General features: G+C 36.0%; 1 protein-coding gene across 2 annotated transcripts in view; it reads right to left on the bottom strand.

The window, feature by feature from the left end:
- LOC107100520 (inactive ubiquitin carboxyl-terminal hydrolase 53-like) overlaps window positions 1–17,564 on the bottom strand; it is a 45,413-nt gene extending 27,849 nt beyond the window's left edge. For both annotated transcript variants that reach the window (XM_015399033.1, XM_015399034.1), the window contains exons 1-3: window positions 17,245–17,564; window positions 3,000–3,625; window positions 1,487–1,579 (exon numbers count right to left, since the gene is read on the bottom strand). In XM_015399033.1, coding sequence (XP_015254519.1) covers window positions 1,487–1,579; window positions 3,000–3,143 — 237 coding nt within the window. In that variant the 5' untranslated portion in view covers window positions 3,144–3,625; window positions 17,245–17,564. The remainder of the gene's footprint in view (window positions 1–1,486; window positions 1,580–2,999; window positions 3,626–17,244) is intronic.
- Window positions 17,565–18,980: the final 1,416 nt, after the last annotated feature.

Raw genomic sequence — 18,980 nt, 5'->3', positions numbered from 1 at the left:
AAGTATCATTATAATCAGTTGCTCCCATTATGTAAGAAAGCCCCCATTTAATTGGTTGAGAGTTTTAAGGATTTTTTTTTCTTTTAAGTAGTTGTATTTGAGAGCTTATCTAATAATTTTTTATATGTGAAATGATTAATGATTTGGGTTTTATGGGTGGCTTTGTAGTCAATAAATCTTACAAACTTGACCAAAATAAAATAAATTAATACATTTTAAATCAACATCTTACTGTAGATTATCAGGTTGATTCTGTTAAGAGAATCTGGGAAGTGTACTAAAAACTAGGGTGACTGCAAAGAAGCCTTCCAAACAATGAACCGGTGCTGAATTCAGAAGGAAATGCAAAAACAAAAATAGATTCTGCATTAATAAAAACGTCACATTGCTGTAATACCAATAAAGTTTTTTTTGTTTTGTTTTTTGTGAAGTTCTGACAAGGATATGAATAATTTTCAATATACCACTGTAACTTAGAAATAACAACAGTGTTTTTCTTTTTCTATAAATTATACCACTTGAACATTAGTTGATTAATATTATTGACTTAAGCTTAATTTTAACAGGTAGATTAGGTCACTTCAACTTTCCCTGTCCCTATAGAGTTAATAATTTGATGAATCAATAAATTTTACTAGAACTAAAAGAAGTATTTAGCAATTGATATTACTTTCTATGATTCTGAAGTAATCAGTTTCCTCACTGAGCCTTTTGATGCATTAAAATAATACATTTTCAATTTCATGATGGAACATTGCTAAAACAACAGAGGCCCTGTTCTTTATCACGAAAACAGCCAGACTGAGTCTGCAGGCATGAAAATAGTGAAACAATTCAGTCTGTAGGTCCTTGGTTCTCAAAGAGGGGTAATTGCAGGCGGGCCATGCTAGAAATTATTTGATTAAAAGGCATCTTTAAGAAATACGTATTGATAGGAATGTTAAACTCTGTTACATAGTGAAATAAACAGTGACAGTGAACCTTTTTAAAGTGAGATTTCTGTGATTTAATAAAAGACAGTTGTTTAAGCTGTTTACTGCTGTTGACTTTCTTTGTTCAACTCTTGATATGGTTGTGGGGGGAGCAAGGAACATTTAGGAACCACTGCCCAAGATATCTGAAGGTTGTAGGGACTCAGAGATGAAATGTAACTTCACATCTCCTTAACATACACCTGTTGAAACGTGGTGGTGGCCACAAAATGCTGTCATTAAGTGTTTATGCAGATTGTCATATTTGAGATATAATTTATTTTTAAACTTACTTTTATCTACTTTACAATGATACACTATGACCCATAAAATAGTACAGTTTGTAGCTGTATTGCATGCTAATAAGGGGGTATGAATACTTTTGCAAGGTACTCTACATAACGTACGTAACTCAATGACCAGATGTCTACATGATGACAAGAGAGAGGAGAAAAAAAAGGCTTTTAAATATTTTATCTCACTCTAATTTACAAAAGTGGCTAAAGATGCTGTACCTTTAATGCACAAAAAATGCACGAGTCTCCCAGGCAGAAATGCCCCGGTAGCTGTCTCAAGCTGCGTCTGAAGATGTCCAGATGCCACAGAACCTAAAAAAAAAGAAAAGGAAACAGAGAAGCAAGTTAAAGTTAATCTCTAGTCTCTTAGTCATAGGATTTGCTACAATAACCTCAAACAAACACATTTAAAAACACTAACTTGTGAATAATCTTATTATGTAAGAGAGCCAAACATCCTTGGGTATTTTATAAGCATGACTTTCAAAATACAGCCTCCAAGGTCTCAGCATCTTCTCTCATGTAGAGAAATAGAGCCAAAAGTGGGGATCGTCTCCCACCAGTTCACAGGCTGTCACAGCCTCTGAGTCATAGTCTTCTTTAAAACTGACCTAACTCATGACTACTGCTATGAATCATCTCACCGGCCACAGTACTCCAGTGGTCAAAAGTAACCTTTCAGTACATTCATAAATGGATGGGAAGCTTGGACGGATTTAGACAATGACTAACCTCTACAATAAAGAAAGGCAGATGGTGCATGGACCACAATATAAATAAATACATAAAACTAAAGAAATCAAGTTAACCGTTTAGAAATACTAATATGCACATTACTATTATTTATAAAATGAAAGTCAGCAAGCTTTTAAAATATGTTCATTTTGCAAAGTCAAAGTTTCTTCCATAGTCTACATTTCTGTGTTTCCATACCTAGAATATTATGAAATCCTATTAAGACAGCATTGGAACCTACTTTGCAAATCGATTAATCTGTTGATTATTTTTTCAAATAATTATCAAACAGCGGAAGATTCTTTAACGAAGACTTTTTGAGAAACGAAACCAGTTGAAACTAAAACTTTTCCACTTGTGGAATTCTAGGTAGAGTATATAGAGGGACGAAATATATTTCTTTTTTTATATTTTTAATGCAAAATGTGTATATTTTCTAAATAATTTTGGTATAACTACTAATCTAAGTGGGTCGCTCTGTCAGCTCTGTCAAAGACATGTTTTACAGTCTCTATACTCCAGTTAATGATTAATCAATTACTAAATTATTTAATTAATATATTTCAATAATTGATTAATCACGATTAATCTGATTAATTGCTTAAACCCTAATTGGAACCCTGATAAACTAATTACTTCTACCTCCTCCCCTAATGTTTACACTTATACCAAATCTCAACTAGGCCTTTTTTGTTTCTCACAATTTAATCAAACTGCTATCGAAAAAAAAAACAAAAAAACAAAAAAAACATTTCCTTGGTTTTGGGAAGTAATTCATATAACACAGCCATGTGTAGTAGATGGCGATCCAGACTTATGGAGGAAACAATTCTTCCCTTAGCCATTCTTGATAGCTCAATATTCACCAACAGGGAAATTGAGTCTCGGGCATCAGTGAAGCTAAACCCAAATGCTCTAACTTCTCAGCAAAGCCGCACATTTGCCAAATACGATGTCGTTTTCACTATATATTTATACCAACAAATATTCCACCTACCTGTACAGCACTGTTAAGGAAGCAACTGTTCTGGCCCGGCTCGTTCAGCAGTCCCTTGGTTGGGGCCAGAGACATCATGCTCCCCGGCTGGTAGGATTTCCCCAGATTGCCCCCCTGCTTCCTGAAGAACTTGACCCATGCCATTGGTTAGTAGAGTCTGCCTTCAGACCGGTAGAATAGTTGATTAGATAGAGGATAAGGCTGATGGTTCCTGGGATCAGCTCCCTTTCAGGCCTGATAGTCCCAGGCTAGGTGATTCCACAAGCAGCTACAGCTGCCGGGCTACACATAGGATTCCAGTCAATGTCAGCAGCTTACAGAGAAGCTCCTTTTACTGTGACTGCAACTTTAAATAATAAGGCGAAATCCAAAGTCAACACACAAGGGCAGAAAAAGTCACAATCCAAGTCTCTGTATAGGCAAGGCTTTAATGGCGAGTTGTCCTTTACTTCTGAGATGATCTTTCAGCATGCAGAAAAATGGTTCAATCATCCTTTAAAATAGGAAGTCAAAGCTCCAAACGATAGAGCCGTCAACATGTTCGCCATCACGGCGCACACTTTGAGCTGAGGCTCATGGTATCTTCCAGAAGATTTACCAAGGTAAAGAAGAAAAAGTATCCAAATCTGTGTAAAGAGAAAGAAAGAGTTAGATCCAGACAGCTTTAAAGAGGCCAACAAGCAGTGAACTTAATATTTTTTAATCTTCTTTTACATTAACCGTCAATTTGGTTTTAGAAATCCTGAAACGGACTCCAACAATAACACAAAAACCTGCAGAAACATTTCTTTGTTTCCACACTGAAGTCAAACTGAACTCTGATGTCATGTAAACAAAGCTTACACATTAACTTTTTCAGACTCTCTTTGCACCAGAGGCCTGTCCATAGGAGCATTTTATATCTATAGGCGTTCATGTTTTTATTGCCTAATGTGATTTCATATTTGCTTTTTTTATATATATACAATTACCACTAAAATACAACTAGTGTACATGTTTAACAAGCCAAATATGACTTATTACAGATTTTGCTTACTTTGAAGGACCTAAAAACATTAACAGAAAGTGATTTTAGAGAGACGGCAGGTTTAAAGTCTACAAATAAAATTATTACAATAGTATTTAATTCTACCATAAACATACTTTTATCTGATTTTGTGAAATCACACAAGTTTGTCAATGTATAATGTTAAACCGCAGCACTTTATAAATGGAAATGCTCAATTTCACTGCTAAGCTGCTGCTCATTAACTGTCGTAAAGCTGTATGAAACCAAACATACAAAATGACAATAAATTTGTCTAAGTCTAAGTGAAGTGTTCTGAGACGCAAAATAGTGGGAACTTCTGTTTTTGGTCTAACTAATCAATAGAGGAATCTGCAGATCATTGATTAGACCTGATGATTAACTCCTCTTTCAGCCAAAAAAAAAAAAATGAGTTAAGTTTGAAAGGTTAGGGCAGGTTCCATTAAAAAAATTAATAAAAATGCTGAGACAAAAGCCTTGACCTGAAATTATTAAATTTAATTTTTAAAGTTTTTTTATGTGTCAATTTGTAAAGAAGGACGATACACCCTGTTTTCTATTTGCATCACTGTTTTGAAAAATTTATTGCAAGAGGATATTGAAATAATGAATACAGCACTGAGATAATGAAATTGTCCATCAGTCGTTTGGGAGAACAATTCAAGAGTTTAAAAGCAAGACCTCTAATTCAAGAGGCATTAACTTCAGCTTCATGTGAGTTGACAGAAATCTGTGGTGAATTTGTGCATTGAGAGCAATGAAATGAGAGGCTTCCCACTAGACTGCACTGAAAGAGTTGATGGATGAACATGTTTGTGCTGAGTAAGGTAGTGGAAGCTGCATCTGAGTTATTACGTTAGGAAAAGCCCCAAGAGATTTATGGTCTCACAACTTGTTATATTCTACAGGTTTGTTTTTTTTTATTTCAAACACTGCTTTATTCTAAATGGAAACAAAGCTGGTCTCAAGATTTCACAACGGGGGAAAAAAAGTGTTTAGTCAGCGACTGACTGGGGGGGATTCCCCTTTTTGTAAAGATGAGAGAGGTCTTTAAGCTTCATGGCAGGTTAACTTCATCTGTGACAGAAAATTGTAAACACCTTTCCTAATGTCATACTGCTTCCATTTTAAAAGTCCAATACCAACCGTTTGGTACTTATGGATACAAACATGTGTTAGTTAATTTATCACATATAATGTTCAGCAATCTGAGGTTTTCATCCCTGTGGAGGTTTGTTATTTTCAATGTGATATACACAAAATCAAGACCCTTAAATTATATACACAAAATCAAGACCCTTAAAAATGAGAAAATCCAGCCCCTGATCACACCCAAAATGACTTAAGTTACCTTAATTGTGTTTAATGAAATATTCCCATTATCACACACCAAACTATGGCAAACAGACATTGTTAAAGTGGGAACAAAAGAAATCTTACCCCAAGGCGGATATGAATTTTCCTGTGGTATGACCATAATTCCTCTATATAGGGTATATGGAAACACAGCAAAGTTTCCACAAAATAAATATATCTGATACACTGTATTCTCTAAACATCTAAAATGTGGTTATAAATCCATGCCTAATGCACACACAATGCCAAAAAGGCGGTACAAAATGCATGTGCCGCTACATGTCAATTCATAGCCACCGAGGTTGCTACAAATTGATCCTGTGTGAGCATCAAATGTCCGAGGCTAGTACTGATCAATACAGCTCCTTTAAAGTAGTTGGGAATTGACTCAAGTATTTTGCGATAAGACAAAAAGCCAGGTACAAATTGACCCTATTCTCCAAGCTAAATACCACCCAGTTGGGTGCAAACCGGCGCAGAATACACAGAAAACGCCCCAAGGCTGATGCAACTTGGCTCGACAAAGTATGAAACACCTCCGAATGAGTGCACGTTGACAGTCTACATAGAAAATGCCCTCAAGACAAACAAGAATTGATGTTTTCCTCATACTTAAGAGCTCAGAAACAAACAGACAAAGGTTAAGAACAAAACGTACACATCTGTGAAATAGAAAACATCTTTAAGATCGTATAAATCAACACTGACAAAATAAAATAAGCCCCCTTCCCACCCCACCCCAGCCTGAAGTGGGGACGCAATAATGCAGTGGTCAATACTAAAGCCCACAGATACTAAAGCCCAGAATGCAGTGTGCATTTATACAAGGTATGTATTGCAAGTTATGAATCAATAAAGGGTACAAACATCAGGATATACAGTACAACGACAGTATGAACTGCTTAATGTCTCTAATATTCCGCTAAATGAAAGTCAGGTAGGAAAACAGCAAAAGCATAAAATGAAAGGGGTGAACTGACCAGACCTAAAAAGTATTTTTCCTTTTCCACTCCATACTAATACTCCAGTCAATGCTTATTTTCACTTGGCAGAGCAATAAAACTTTCTTAGTTATAAAGTTTTTAAAATCACAACAGTTACAATCACAATGTGCAATTCCTATTTGATACTCTGTGCAATAACCTGTTTATCTATATTTGACACCCAGTGCAAAAAATATATATAAATATTAATCTATATCAGATGTCATGGATTACTGGACCACGATCCGGACACACCTGCTGGCTAATCCGGATCCAACCTGATTTCAAACATTCATAAACTACCGCATGTTGTCTGACGGCAGTGTCTAATTCAACTTGCTTCTCCTGTTTGTACGGTAAAGCCCTCCGGCACAAGGCTGCACGTGATGCCAATTGAGCTGTGTCGCTCAGGGCTGCTGCCGCTAGCTACTTTTAGACACTGCAGGTAAACCTGTGGCAAGCCGGGTGATGGGAAAGAGGAGAACATGAGAAAAAGTGAAAGAAAGTGTTGACTGCTGCAAGAACTTGGGTGAACTAGTGAAAGAAAAGTGAAATGGTGCTCAAAGATGACCCTGCACATTTAGAGTATGTTTGGCTCAACCTGCTGCTGTGAAGCAGGAATCTCCACCATGAACATAATCAAAAATAAATATGATTCCGAGCTCAAAATGAGCACCTTGATATGTGCTGCAGAATGTCTTTGTCTCCCTTTCAAACCCAGGTTTAAAGCCTTGCAGGGCTCATTAAGCCATAAAAAAGAAAATAAATGGTCAGTTCAGGTGTTTTATAAAATATGTGAAGCAGGAAATTGTCTATATACCAAACTGAAGGATTGTTCTCTACTTAAAAAAAACACTTTAAATATTTTTTATTTAAAAAGTTAGTGTATAACATGGATGCATTAAAAAATCTCATTTTTATTTAGTGTTAAATTTTGTTTAAAGTAACAGATTATAACTATATATGTCTCTGGACCTTTACTGGTTGTTGATTTTTTTTATTCGGACTCCACTGATTTTTAATTGGTTACCCCTTATCTATACAAATACCCATGTAAGCACCCTGTGCAATAACCCTGTATAATGACCCTACTGTCATATGTGGACACACTGTATATATCCATGCACCTTTTTCTTCCTTTGGCTCATTCTTCTCTTTTACTATTTGAGCTGATGTAAAGAGTAAATTTCTCCACTGTGAGATCAATAAAGTAAATCAATCATGTTAAAACCTGCTTAACAACTCTGCCCATGCGGAATTTTAGGAATCCTAAATGGATCATCGATAACCATGATGTTGTCTACATATCCAGCAATTGCTGTCCCACACGAAGGCCTAGTATTTACTTAGCAGGATTAGCATTTTATTAACAGTTTCAACCATACAAAAAGGCTACGGCTGTGAGCCACAGTAGAGCACAAGCTCCAAAGCAACAACATTCCAAGACAATCCCTAAAGCTCAGAGTTTCTCAGAGCCGGTTTCAAAATAGTTTCAGTGGAAGAAAAAAAATCTGTACAAACCACCTGTACAGTACATTGGTGATGTAATATGTTCTCAGCTGCTGGCTTCTTCTTAAGACTGAGCAACCCACCATATTGGATTACTATGTAAACAAAGAGGCACCTAGACCGGTATAACTTCTTATTTTGTAATCGCTCATTGTTAAACTGAGAACAAAAACCTGACGTATTGCACAAACATTTGCTATGTCTTGTGGGACTTAAACTAGACATACCTAACTGGGGAGAAGGAAAAAAAAAAAAACTAGACATGATTGTGCCAACATAACTCAACGTCAGACTGATGGCACGGAGAGTTATACCCGCACTTGTTTTGTGTTGTGATAATGATGACAACAGTCAGAGCATATATATGGCTCTGACTTTTAAGAGCCTGGAAATGTTATTGCATTACAGCGGTCCATTTGAAAAGCTGCCAGCCTTTAGTTACATTATTTAAATCAGCCTGTTTGTCTCAGCAGAACTGACACTTGCTGACCTCAAGGCAATAATGTCTTAATTTGAAAGGATTATATGTTACTTTCTGGAAGATATGGATACCACAAAATCCCATTAGAGTTCCTGCAGTGTGTGCAATTTTACCAACAGGAACTTACCAAGTTGGGGCCGAGATTTGATAACTTGCTGTGCTTTTGGAGGATAACAGCTGATTAAAATCTATAATAATGCACCAAGGTCGGTCCAGGTAGCATTGCCTACATTCTTCCTGTATTTGGATATTGTGACCATAAAATAAGTACTCCAAAGTAAATTAAAAACAGATCCATTGTTTTCTCTTCTACAAAAGAGAAATACAATTTCTGGCTGTACGTTCATAAACCTAGGTGGAGAAAATGACTGTTGGCTGGTGAAACATTGTTCATATGCCAGGTTTACATCATGGCCCAATGGAAGCCAAAACGGCTGTTAACACCCTTCCGTTTCAAGCCGAAGGTGTGAAAATAAAAACACTTTGCCGGGACCTATTTGATTCACAATGAACTAATCCTTAAAAGTTGGTACATTTTAACCTTCCACTTAAATCCCAGATGTAACCACAATGAACCTTACCTCACATAACACTCATTTGTTTGTTTTTATGCATTCGACTTGCATAGCAACATATTTAGCCATCGATTGTTTTGTTTCCATTTTTGTTGATTCTCTATGCCGAAATAAGTTTTCTGCATTTCAGTGGGAAGGTTGATAGCAAAAAAAAAATCCACTTTAGCTGCATACAGCAATATAACAAAGGAAGGAAAAGTATGTCAGATATGTGACAGGAGGAAATATCACAAAATCTACATTTCTAAACTAAAACAAAGACAGACACAAAGCAGAGAGCTTTATCACCTATGCATTATATTCACGGTTGTACGGATCACTTCCTGATTGTCAGAATGAAAAAAAAATACTAGGAGGAGGATTTTGCTTATGCATGTACTTGCCACCTGCAATGTGATTTATGAAACCTGAAACAGATCTTAGGTGCAGTTTCTGCATTTAGGTTCAGCATGTTTAAAAGTGAAAACTGACACAAAAAGGACTGCTGCCATTGTATAGTGAGAAGAAGGCACCGCACAACGATAGATGACAGAAATAATCCGGGGGTTAGGGATACACTGATTCACATTTTTTTCCATTTCCAATTCCCATACTTGAATTAGGATACCAGAGCTCTGTTTGCTTTATTACCATTACTGTTTTCTTTAAGAGGCAGACAAATTCATTTCTGCAAGCAAGTGTATGCAGGAATACACATGTGACAAAAGGCAACTTGAAATTAGTCTACGGTCAGAAAAGGAAGTCATAAAAACAACTAATTGTGTTAAAAGGACTATTTCTACTCAGAAAACAAATAAGGCACCGTAGGGTTTAAATTGACAGTAATTATTATATCAAATCAAACACAGAGGCCTATGAAGAGATTAACTTTCCTGATCTTCAAAAGATATTTAATCTAACTAAAATGTATTATAAAAATATACTGAATACAGCTGCCCCTTGGGATCAAGCTGCATTAAAGGCATTAAAGATGCACTGATATTTTAAATAAGAGTAGTAGGTTAACATTAGAGGGGGGAAATATGTCTCCAAGGCAAAGATTAATGCAGTGGAACTGTAGACCATCTTTTAAATTTTTAAATTTTTAATTTTTTTATTAAATCCCTAAAGGATTTAATAAAGTATTTTCTAAAACTGAATTGTGCAATTAAACCAGAACAGTCAGCAGAGAACAAAAAGGAGTCTAGTAAGGGAAATTACAGGGGAAGGTGTTATTTTTCCATCTACTTTACTTCATTAACATTCACTTTTTTTTTTTCTCAAAATCCCATTGAAATAGAAGGTTTGTGGTTGGTTCATGAATACATTAATGGCACTATATTCCACTTGCAAAACTGTAAAATGTTTGACCAAAAAAAAAACGTTCAAGCAAAGATAACTATAGATCAAGTCAAAGATAATAACTAAGACAATTTTTCCCTAATAAATCATGAATAATGCTTTTGCATTGCCCTACGATGGCCTGTTGACCTGCCCAGGGTGGACCCTGCCTTTAGCTCAAAAACTGCTGGAGACCAGCCTCCCGCCACCCTGACGAAGAAGCAGTAGCAGAGAAATGGATGGAATCCAACAAAAAAATGCATAAAAAATAAAACGTTTATACACACATTCAAAGTTTTTGTCCGTGTTCCAGTTCCCGTCATACTAGATAAAACATAAGAAGAACCCCTCATCTCCTACATAATAGCCTATCTTCAAGCATTGGTTATACCAAAGGAAATCCAAACTACTGAGACATATATAAATACAGGGAAAAATGCTATGATCAATGAGTGAAATACTGCAGCCTGATGAAGTTATTGGATGCTTAAGCCTAAAGATGAACCATATTCTCACTGCATTATGTCAACCAGATCAGAAATGTGGAACATCCCACACACACACAAAAAAAAATCTTTTCCTCTTATTGTCAGCAGCCCTGTAGGAAACTCGGGCTTCTTTCAGTAAACAAAGGCTTTCTCAGACGTGTCAAACCCAGGGCGAATCTCCTGCTACAGCTAAGGCAGACACTTAAAAGCTCCAAGCCACAGTGAAGGGAATATCTGCAGCATTGTCAAGGCTGGAGAGTCTGTAAAATATGGTGAAGTATGGCAGGAAGGCATAGGGGGTCGTGTGCTATGATAAATCCATCAGAGATCTGTTGATGGATTGCCTCATTAAGGAGGATTCAATTGATCTTCTTTTATTATCTCCATGCCAAGAGCTGCTGATGAATCAATCTGTGGTTAACTGAGTCTTACTTATTCAATGTCATTATGAAGTGGGAACACAAACAAAAAGAGAAGAATGTGCTGTACCTAAAAGGCTTTCACTGCAACTCTTCTGTGTATCAACAGATCTGATACAACTTAAAACTTTGACAAAATTTGACAAAGTTACTTTACAGGCAGTTCAGCAAATACAATTCCATCTGTAGGAACTATTTGTTTACCAGGTAGTAATTTGGAGCCTCTGTTTCAGGAAAAAAAAAAAAAAAGAAGCAAAACATGTTTTGCTCATTTTGTAATCAACAGCGCTTTCCAAATCCACAGCATTCCTACTTGGAAATTCATTCATGCAAAGTTTCCCACCAGCGAATTCACGTTGTTTCTACCGGGAAATTGCAACACTTTCTACGTATCAAAGCTCTGACAACCTGCACCACATGCTTCTCGTTTAAGGAGCAGCCAAACTTCTCAGAAGTCTGTAGTGTTTGTGCAAACAGGAGAATGAAGTCATGTTTTTCCAATTTCTACTACTGTCTCCTCACTATGTCCTAATTTATTGGATTTTAGGGGTTCAAGCTTTTTGTTCATTTTAGGGGTCATTTATGTGTGGATTCCAGGTGGGTGGCAGCCTAAGTTTGAGAGGCTTTTAAAGAAGAAAGAATGAAACTTAACTCCACATGTAAAAAGGAAAAACAACAACAAAAAAAAGGAAACAGTGAAACATCTATTTAGAGAGGAGTCCAGTCTTTGGGCAATAAGGGAGTCATTCTTTCCTGTGTCGACTTCCTGCTCAAAAGGTTGACCGCTCTCCTGCGTACCGTCACCGTGATGGGCCTTGGAAAACTGACTGGCTACTTGAACTGCGCTGAGTCAACCATTATTTCTCATGGACCGCAGAGGAAAAGACAGAACAAAAAGTGTTTGTGCAGTTCCAGGAAACCACTCTGGAGTAAAAGTTGAAGACTGAAATACAACATCCTCCAGTCGGATCCTAGAATTACTTCCTTAAGGTCTGCCTGTTGTTAAGAAATGACCTCCATGAAAAGCAGATTTTTTTTCCTTAATGCTGAAAACCGAATTCCATATTGCTTTGCTTATTGAGGAGCCAACAACCATACTTTCTAAGGTTACACAGCTTTAAACAAAAAAATTGGAAAAATGTGCTGAAAAAAAAAAAAAAAGTCCTTTCTCACAACCGAAACCATCACCCCACACTTTGTGTCACAATAAAATGTGAAACATGATCAAATTAATCGGAAAGTTTCACGCTCTCTATTCAAAACTCATTAATACAATTTTCTCTTTACCCTTTTAATCAAATATGATTCAATCTTTCCTAAAAACGTATATTTCTAAATAACCTTTTTGCTTCCTCTGCTAAATCACATAAGGAAAATCATCTGCCGATTACCTTATAATCCTAAATCATAATGAATTTCTTGTAGCAAAAATGACATGTTAGGAAGATATATGAAAAAATTCATTGTGTTCAACACATGACCATAAAGTAAAATATGCAATTACCAACAATTTGATTAGAAATATATATATATGATTGAGTTATTTATTTATTTATTTAGTATAAAGACAGTTGAATCAATTTGATTAATGCATCTTGGTATGTTGATTTTTTTTTTCTAATAGAAAAATAGCCCCTTTTTAAAGTACTGAATGACTTTTTTGTCTTGTAAGGAGAGAAAGTGGGCAGTTTACTCCATAAGCTGTGAATTTGTAAAACTACATTTTAATACCCCATGATGTACAACAAACGTACCTGAGAAAACGCTTTGTTAGGCGCTTTAAGGAAAGCCAACAAGTTTTATATATGCACTATTTTCAGTTAATATATTAGCATTTTAGCTCTGTGTGAAAAAATACATACCGTATAAATAAATTTAGGAGGAATATAAGATTATTATATTGTGTCCCACTCCACTTCATACTGACATGCAGGCTGTACTGGGGCTCATAAATTCAGAAGTTAAAGTTTTCATTAAAAAAAATTATAAAAAGGCTCCAAATTATGTATTTGGTTTTAATACTGTTTGGATTTCTTTAAAGATTTGGTTGAATATAAAAGAAGTGGGAGCTTTGAGTCCTGAATGAGATCATTAAAAGCTGCAGCATTCACACTAAATGATGCATTGGTAAAGTAACACTCAAGAATATATTTGGTCCCACTCTGAATTAGTGTGGGACCAAATGTACTCTCAAAGTGTTACTTTAACACTGCAACATTTACTGTGTTGCTACTTAAATCTAGTTTAGACCCGTGTTTTCAGTGGAGGATGGAACTTTTCATTTGTGTGTCCCGAGTCCGTAACATCATCAATGACCCCTCACATCCCCACCATGGACTGTTCTCCCTGCTGCCCTCCGAGAAGAGGTTTTGCAGCCTTTGATGCAGGACCTGCAGGTTCTGCAACAGCTATTTGCCCACTGCCAGAAGACTGTTTAACTGTTAAAACTCCAATCAAGTCCAAAATGAGAATACACTCGTTAACATCATATTTGCACTACGTGGCAAATTTTCAAATCCCTTTAAACAGAACTCAAACAGAATTATTATTATTGACTATTATAAAGGAAAATAACTGTATTTGATTGTATTTATAGTCTTACGTTGACACTGCTCAAATTAAAGCTGACCATTTTAATTCTATATATATTAATTCTTTATATTATATTCTTTCTATTAATTAATTATATTTTAAGAGAATTTGAGTTGGACTATAGTTGGACAGTGACTATCCTGTGTTTTTCCATTTTAACTGTTTTTATTTATATATTTATATATATATATATATATATATATATATATATATATATATATATATATATAGAGAGAGAGAGAGAGAGAGAGAGAGAGAGAGAATATAATCTGACAAATTTGATATTTTTTTAAAGCCCCCAATATCAAATCGGTGGAAGCAAAATCTGACGGAAGGTAAACTGTACCTTTGGCTTGAGGGGTGTTACTGGGGTGAGAATAGAGGTTTGTTTCTTTATCAAAGTGATGGAGTAGCTGTCTGACCCACAGCACAGAGAAAGATTTACAGGCTTCATATACTCCGGTCTCTACTTGTAGTGTGCTGGGCATGTGTAGCTACTTTACCAGGGCCACATAAGCTTGGGAGTGGGCGGAAAATGCTTGGTTTTTCATTGCATTTTACATCCTTAAAGAAAAATCAATGATATTAATACATAAATTTTAAGATATTTCCACTACTTTGATCTTAAAATAAAACCCAGAATCCTTAATGTTCGAAATTAGACGGAGTATATAAAAGGTCGAGTCTGAGACCAGACCATGAAAAGTTTTCTCAACTCTGCAACCAGTGATTATTTTGATAATCGATTAATCTGTCACTTTATTTTTTTAAATCATTTAATAATCAGACAGTGCAAGGTTCCATAGAGAAAATTTGATACAGAATTAAACCAGGTGAAACTAAATTTGTTTGACTTGTAGAGTTCTGGAGAGGGCATAGTGAAACGGGAAAGAGGGTTTTTTTTTCTCATCTTAAATGCAAAATATTTATACATTTTTCACAATTTAGGTATAATTACTGCTCTAAGTGGGTCGGTCTGTCAGGTAGTAGGTCAACCACTATTTGGAACTTAAGATGCCTTACTTTAAGCTTCCATCGTAACAGTATAGGATCAAAGTTATCTGTAACCTTGGATCGGCAGCTAACTTAATATACGAAATAATGCGCAATTCACCTGTTTTTTTGTTTTTATGAGCGTGTTTTTTTTTTTTTTATGAGCATCCCTGATAAATTTGGTCAAACCGCCATGTATAAAATCTTTAAAACAGCCTCTTTTTTTTTTTTGAGGCTTTATGACTAAAACCTCCATTGATGAGCAGACTGGAACCTCAGTAGCTCAGAGCAAATACACCTATAAGCCTGCAGCCTAGTTTCCTTAATGTACTTCAGGTCTGAAGCTCCTGTTCTGTTCTGCAGATGTGACAGCAAGCGCGTCAATGTTAAATGGATCCAACTTAGCAAACAATTGAGGGGTTATATTCAAGATGGATTTTGTGGACACTCAAAAGCGACCAGGATGTAGCTTAATTCACACTACAAAAAAATGTAGAAATAAGTGAATATTTCTTAAATTAAGTGTTCAGTAGCTAAATAAGATGATATGCAAATAGAATGAGTATTTTTACTTATAAAGTGTGATAATTAGATAATCTGCAATTGTTGTTGTTTTTTCTTATTTTAAATGTAAATTGTCTTGTTCCAATTTCTAGAAAAATGCACGTATTTTAAGAAAAATTACTTATTTAGAACTATTAACTAACTACTAACAAAAGCGACCAGAGTGACTGTTAACAAGCCTGTTTTCCATCACTCCACTTTAATATACAAGCACATCTTGAAACTACATTTTGGTATCATAACGGAAGTGATACATATTAGTCCAGTCCTTATTTCTAAATAAAAATAATTTAACCATCTTATGTTTACTAGATTTTATTTATTTTACACACAGGACTTTGTCATCGAAATGCCAGCTATGCCTTCTTGTCATCATATTTTTATCTATTGGTCAGAACATAATGAAATCTGTACCAGTACACGTAGGAGTCATGTTTCACGTTGCAAACACCTGAGATGGATGTTTACTCCCTGGTTAGCCACCTGTACCTGGTAAGTGTGAGCTTCTTCAAGGAACAATTGCTCAACATGCTTGCAAACAGAAACGTGACAGAGGGCTTATGAGCCAAAACTGGTTCTTCAGCATGCCACTGTGTGTTTTTCCATTGCATTAAGTCATATGGTAATGTTCTTTTTGTTAAAAAAAAAAAACAGATGATGAGACTCCAGGATGTTTTCCCAGATTAACATCCTGTAGATCCATCATTGCTGTCATTTTTTTTTAAAGAAACTGCTCTGAACTCTTCAGAACAGGAGCAAACTGACCCACTTTGGTTGGATATAAAAGCAGTGTCAGCTTTTTGAGTCCTGAATGAGTTCATTAAAAGATAAAATCCTTCACCACAAACAATAAAGGTTGAGCAATAGGAGTCTTCTCTCAATCCACAACAAAACATGATTGTCCACTTTAAAAAAAAAGGTACTGAACAGCATTAATGTTTAAGTGAAAGGCAGAATAATTCACCCAATCATCTTTTAGTGGGCCCTGACATAAGTTAAACACATGATGTAAACCTAAATATTAAACTCTACAACAAATAGGAGATATATTCTGAGATAATATGAATAGTACTTTTTATATTACTTGAACATGTATTTTTATATGTTCTTACAAAAAATGTGACAGAATTTTAATCTATATTGAGATGGGAATGGAAATAACTACACATCTCAACAAGTTGCATATAGCTGCACTGAATAGCAGTGGTGGTACCTTTTTTTTACGGTAATTCTTACCGTAAAAATATATTTCTTAATGTATAAATGGCTTAATATGAACAAGTGACAGTTTCTACTAATTTGTGTCATAGAAATACCTTTTGGCAGGGTCTTATTATACCTCAATGTCCTGTTATGTTCCTATAAAATGTTCAGATAAGCAGGTAACTTCAGGAATAAGTATAAAACGGATGTTTTATGGCGTATAGTTTTATTTTTTTAAAACAAAAACGGATAATAGGGCGTTAATAAACGCATTATGCGCGTTTAAGGCCGTTTTAGTGAGAAATCTGCGCGAAACTGCTTCAGTATGCTTAATATAATTCACTGTTAAACGTGAATAATAACTAACAATGTTTCCTACCAAATACCAAAACGCGTTAACGTTGAATTCACAAACACGCGTTACGCACGTTTCTCATTTTTTGAGTAAAAACGCACCAAAAGGCGACAAAGCGCGACTATAGAAGTCGTAGCACGGATGAAAATAACTTGTTTTTGTATCATTATTAATATGTTTCTAGTAGATGTTTTAAAACTTGAGGTTAAACGTGGTTAACCTGACTGGGCCTACCTGGTTTCACCTGAGCGCCAGGTGGAGCCTCTATTTCATTTCCGGCCCGAGTAGCTACTGCTGCAAAAACAGCAGCTCCACATAAATAATAACAATGGGAATAGTTTCAGGACATAAGAGTGAAAAATTAAAAAAAAGGTACTCACCTTTAAGAGGATATTCCGTCCAAACAGAAAGCGACAATATCCGTTAAAGTTTTAAAAAGCTGATAATCCGAAGGACTATGAATAAATGTGCGTCAAGGCGCAGAAATAGAGAGACGCTGGAAAAGTATACCACCAGTCCGGGAGGGGGGAAAAAAATAATAAATAAATAAGAAGTGTTGTTTTACAGCGCCCAAACTCTCGTGTGACTTCCACTTCGGACGGGTCCCTGTCGGATCAGCTGTGATATTTGTCCCTTAGTGGGGAGAAAAAGCAGCAGCTGCTTTGGTTTTGGGGAACTGACTGCTCACTCCGTCGACTTCGGCACCTGAAATACTGGATTAGAGATGTTTTCAGAGCCGAGTTGTCAAACCCCGCCTCTTTCACAACACGGTTCTCTCTGCAGTCTGCCTGCCTGCCTGCCTGCCATGCTGCTGCGCACCGCTGCCACTGCAGGCTGGGGCGCACACACTCACACACACTGGCAGCATTTCTAATGTTGCTTTACAGCTTTATGGGCAGTTTGCGTCCCTTTGCTGCAAAGCGTAGAGCTCTGCAACCTGTTTCATTTGCGTGTTATCATGGGCGGTTCTAGACAGGGGCCAACGGGGGCCAGTGTCCCTGTAGATCATATCCTGGCCCTTGTACTGAAGACATAATACTCAAAGAAATTCTAATGATGATATGCGCTGGAACAGACATGGTTTTTTCTTTGCAAATTATGTGTTATTATTCAAAACAATAAGATGATAGCTTCAGTGGTATTGAGATAGGATCCAAGTTTTCATCTGCTAAATATATATATATTTTTTATTAAAAACAGCTGACAGTTTTTCTTGCGTTCCAATTCAGATTTGATAGAAAATGGTTATTTTAATTGAAATTAAGTCAAAAATATGTAAAATTCCTAAATTCTGAATGTATATTGACCTAATAAGACATAGAAATTTAATTAAACCTAATTGAATAAACATAAAAAAAACACTTCATGCTTATTTCATGATTTTCTGGGCCACAGCTGGAGATAGGCACCAGCACCCCTCGCGACCCCAATTGGGACAGCGTGTCAGATAATGGATGGATGGATTTTCTGGGCCCCTATGAAAACACTGAAGCCCCCTCCTGGCTCCCTGGTACATTTGGTGTAGAACCGCCATTGTTTGTTATCAAACCTCATGTTAACAGCCTGAACTTTTATTTTTTTCCTTTATTTTCTCACGTTACAACCAGGGGAGTCAGCTGACCCAATACTATACAGGGGCACAAAAAGAATTTTGGGGGGCAATTATTTATTTATAAAAAGCATGAACACGCTAGCAAATATTTTATAGCACTTATTTATTATTATAAAGCGTCGTAAATAAATTGTACAGTCAGATTGTTATTTTTCTGCATCGTTAAATATCTACCTGAACCAAACAGAATTGAATTGGCCCCCTTGTAAACTTAACTGTACATCTCTAATCCACTACTGATGAAGGCACAATTTATCTTCATTAAGTATCTGTCAGCAAACATGAACTTGATAACTTGAAATGTGCAACTGTAAAAGGAAAAAACAAAAAAAAAACCTCTACATACATACATGTCTGTGTTTATCATTTCTATTTGGGCCCATCCTATGATGGTGTGATGGTGATGATCCTATGAGGTGTGTATATCATGGATATAAATTTTTTTTAACAGTAAACGTTGGGTCCCGGGCCGGCTTCATTTTTGCGAAGATGTCGATCAATTGT

This window comes from Cyprinodon variegatus, unplaced genomic scaffold, assembly GCF_000732505.1.
Source record: "Cyprinodon variegatus isolate N-32 unplaced genomic scaffold, C_variegatus-1.0 Scaffold982, whole genome shotgun sequence".
NCBI classification, from domain to species: domain Eukaryota; kingdom Metazoa; phylum Chordata; class Actinopteri; order Cyprinodontiformes; family Cyprinodontidae; genus Cyprinodon; species Cyprinodon variegatus.
The sequence above is the reverse complement of the archived record's forward strand: the minus strand, read 5'-3'. Positions and strand labels throughout refer to the sequence as shown.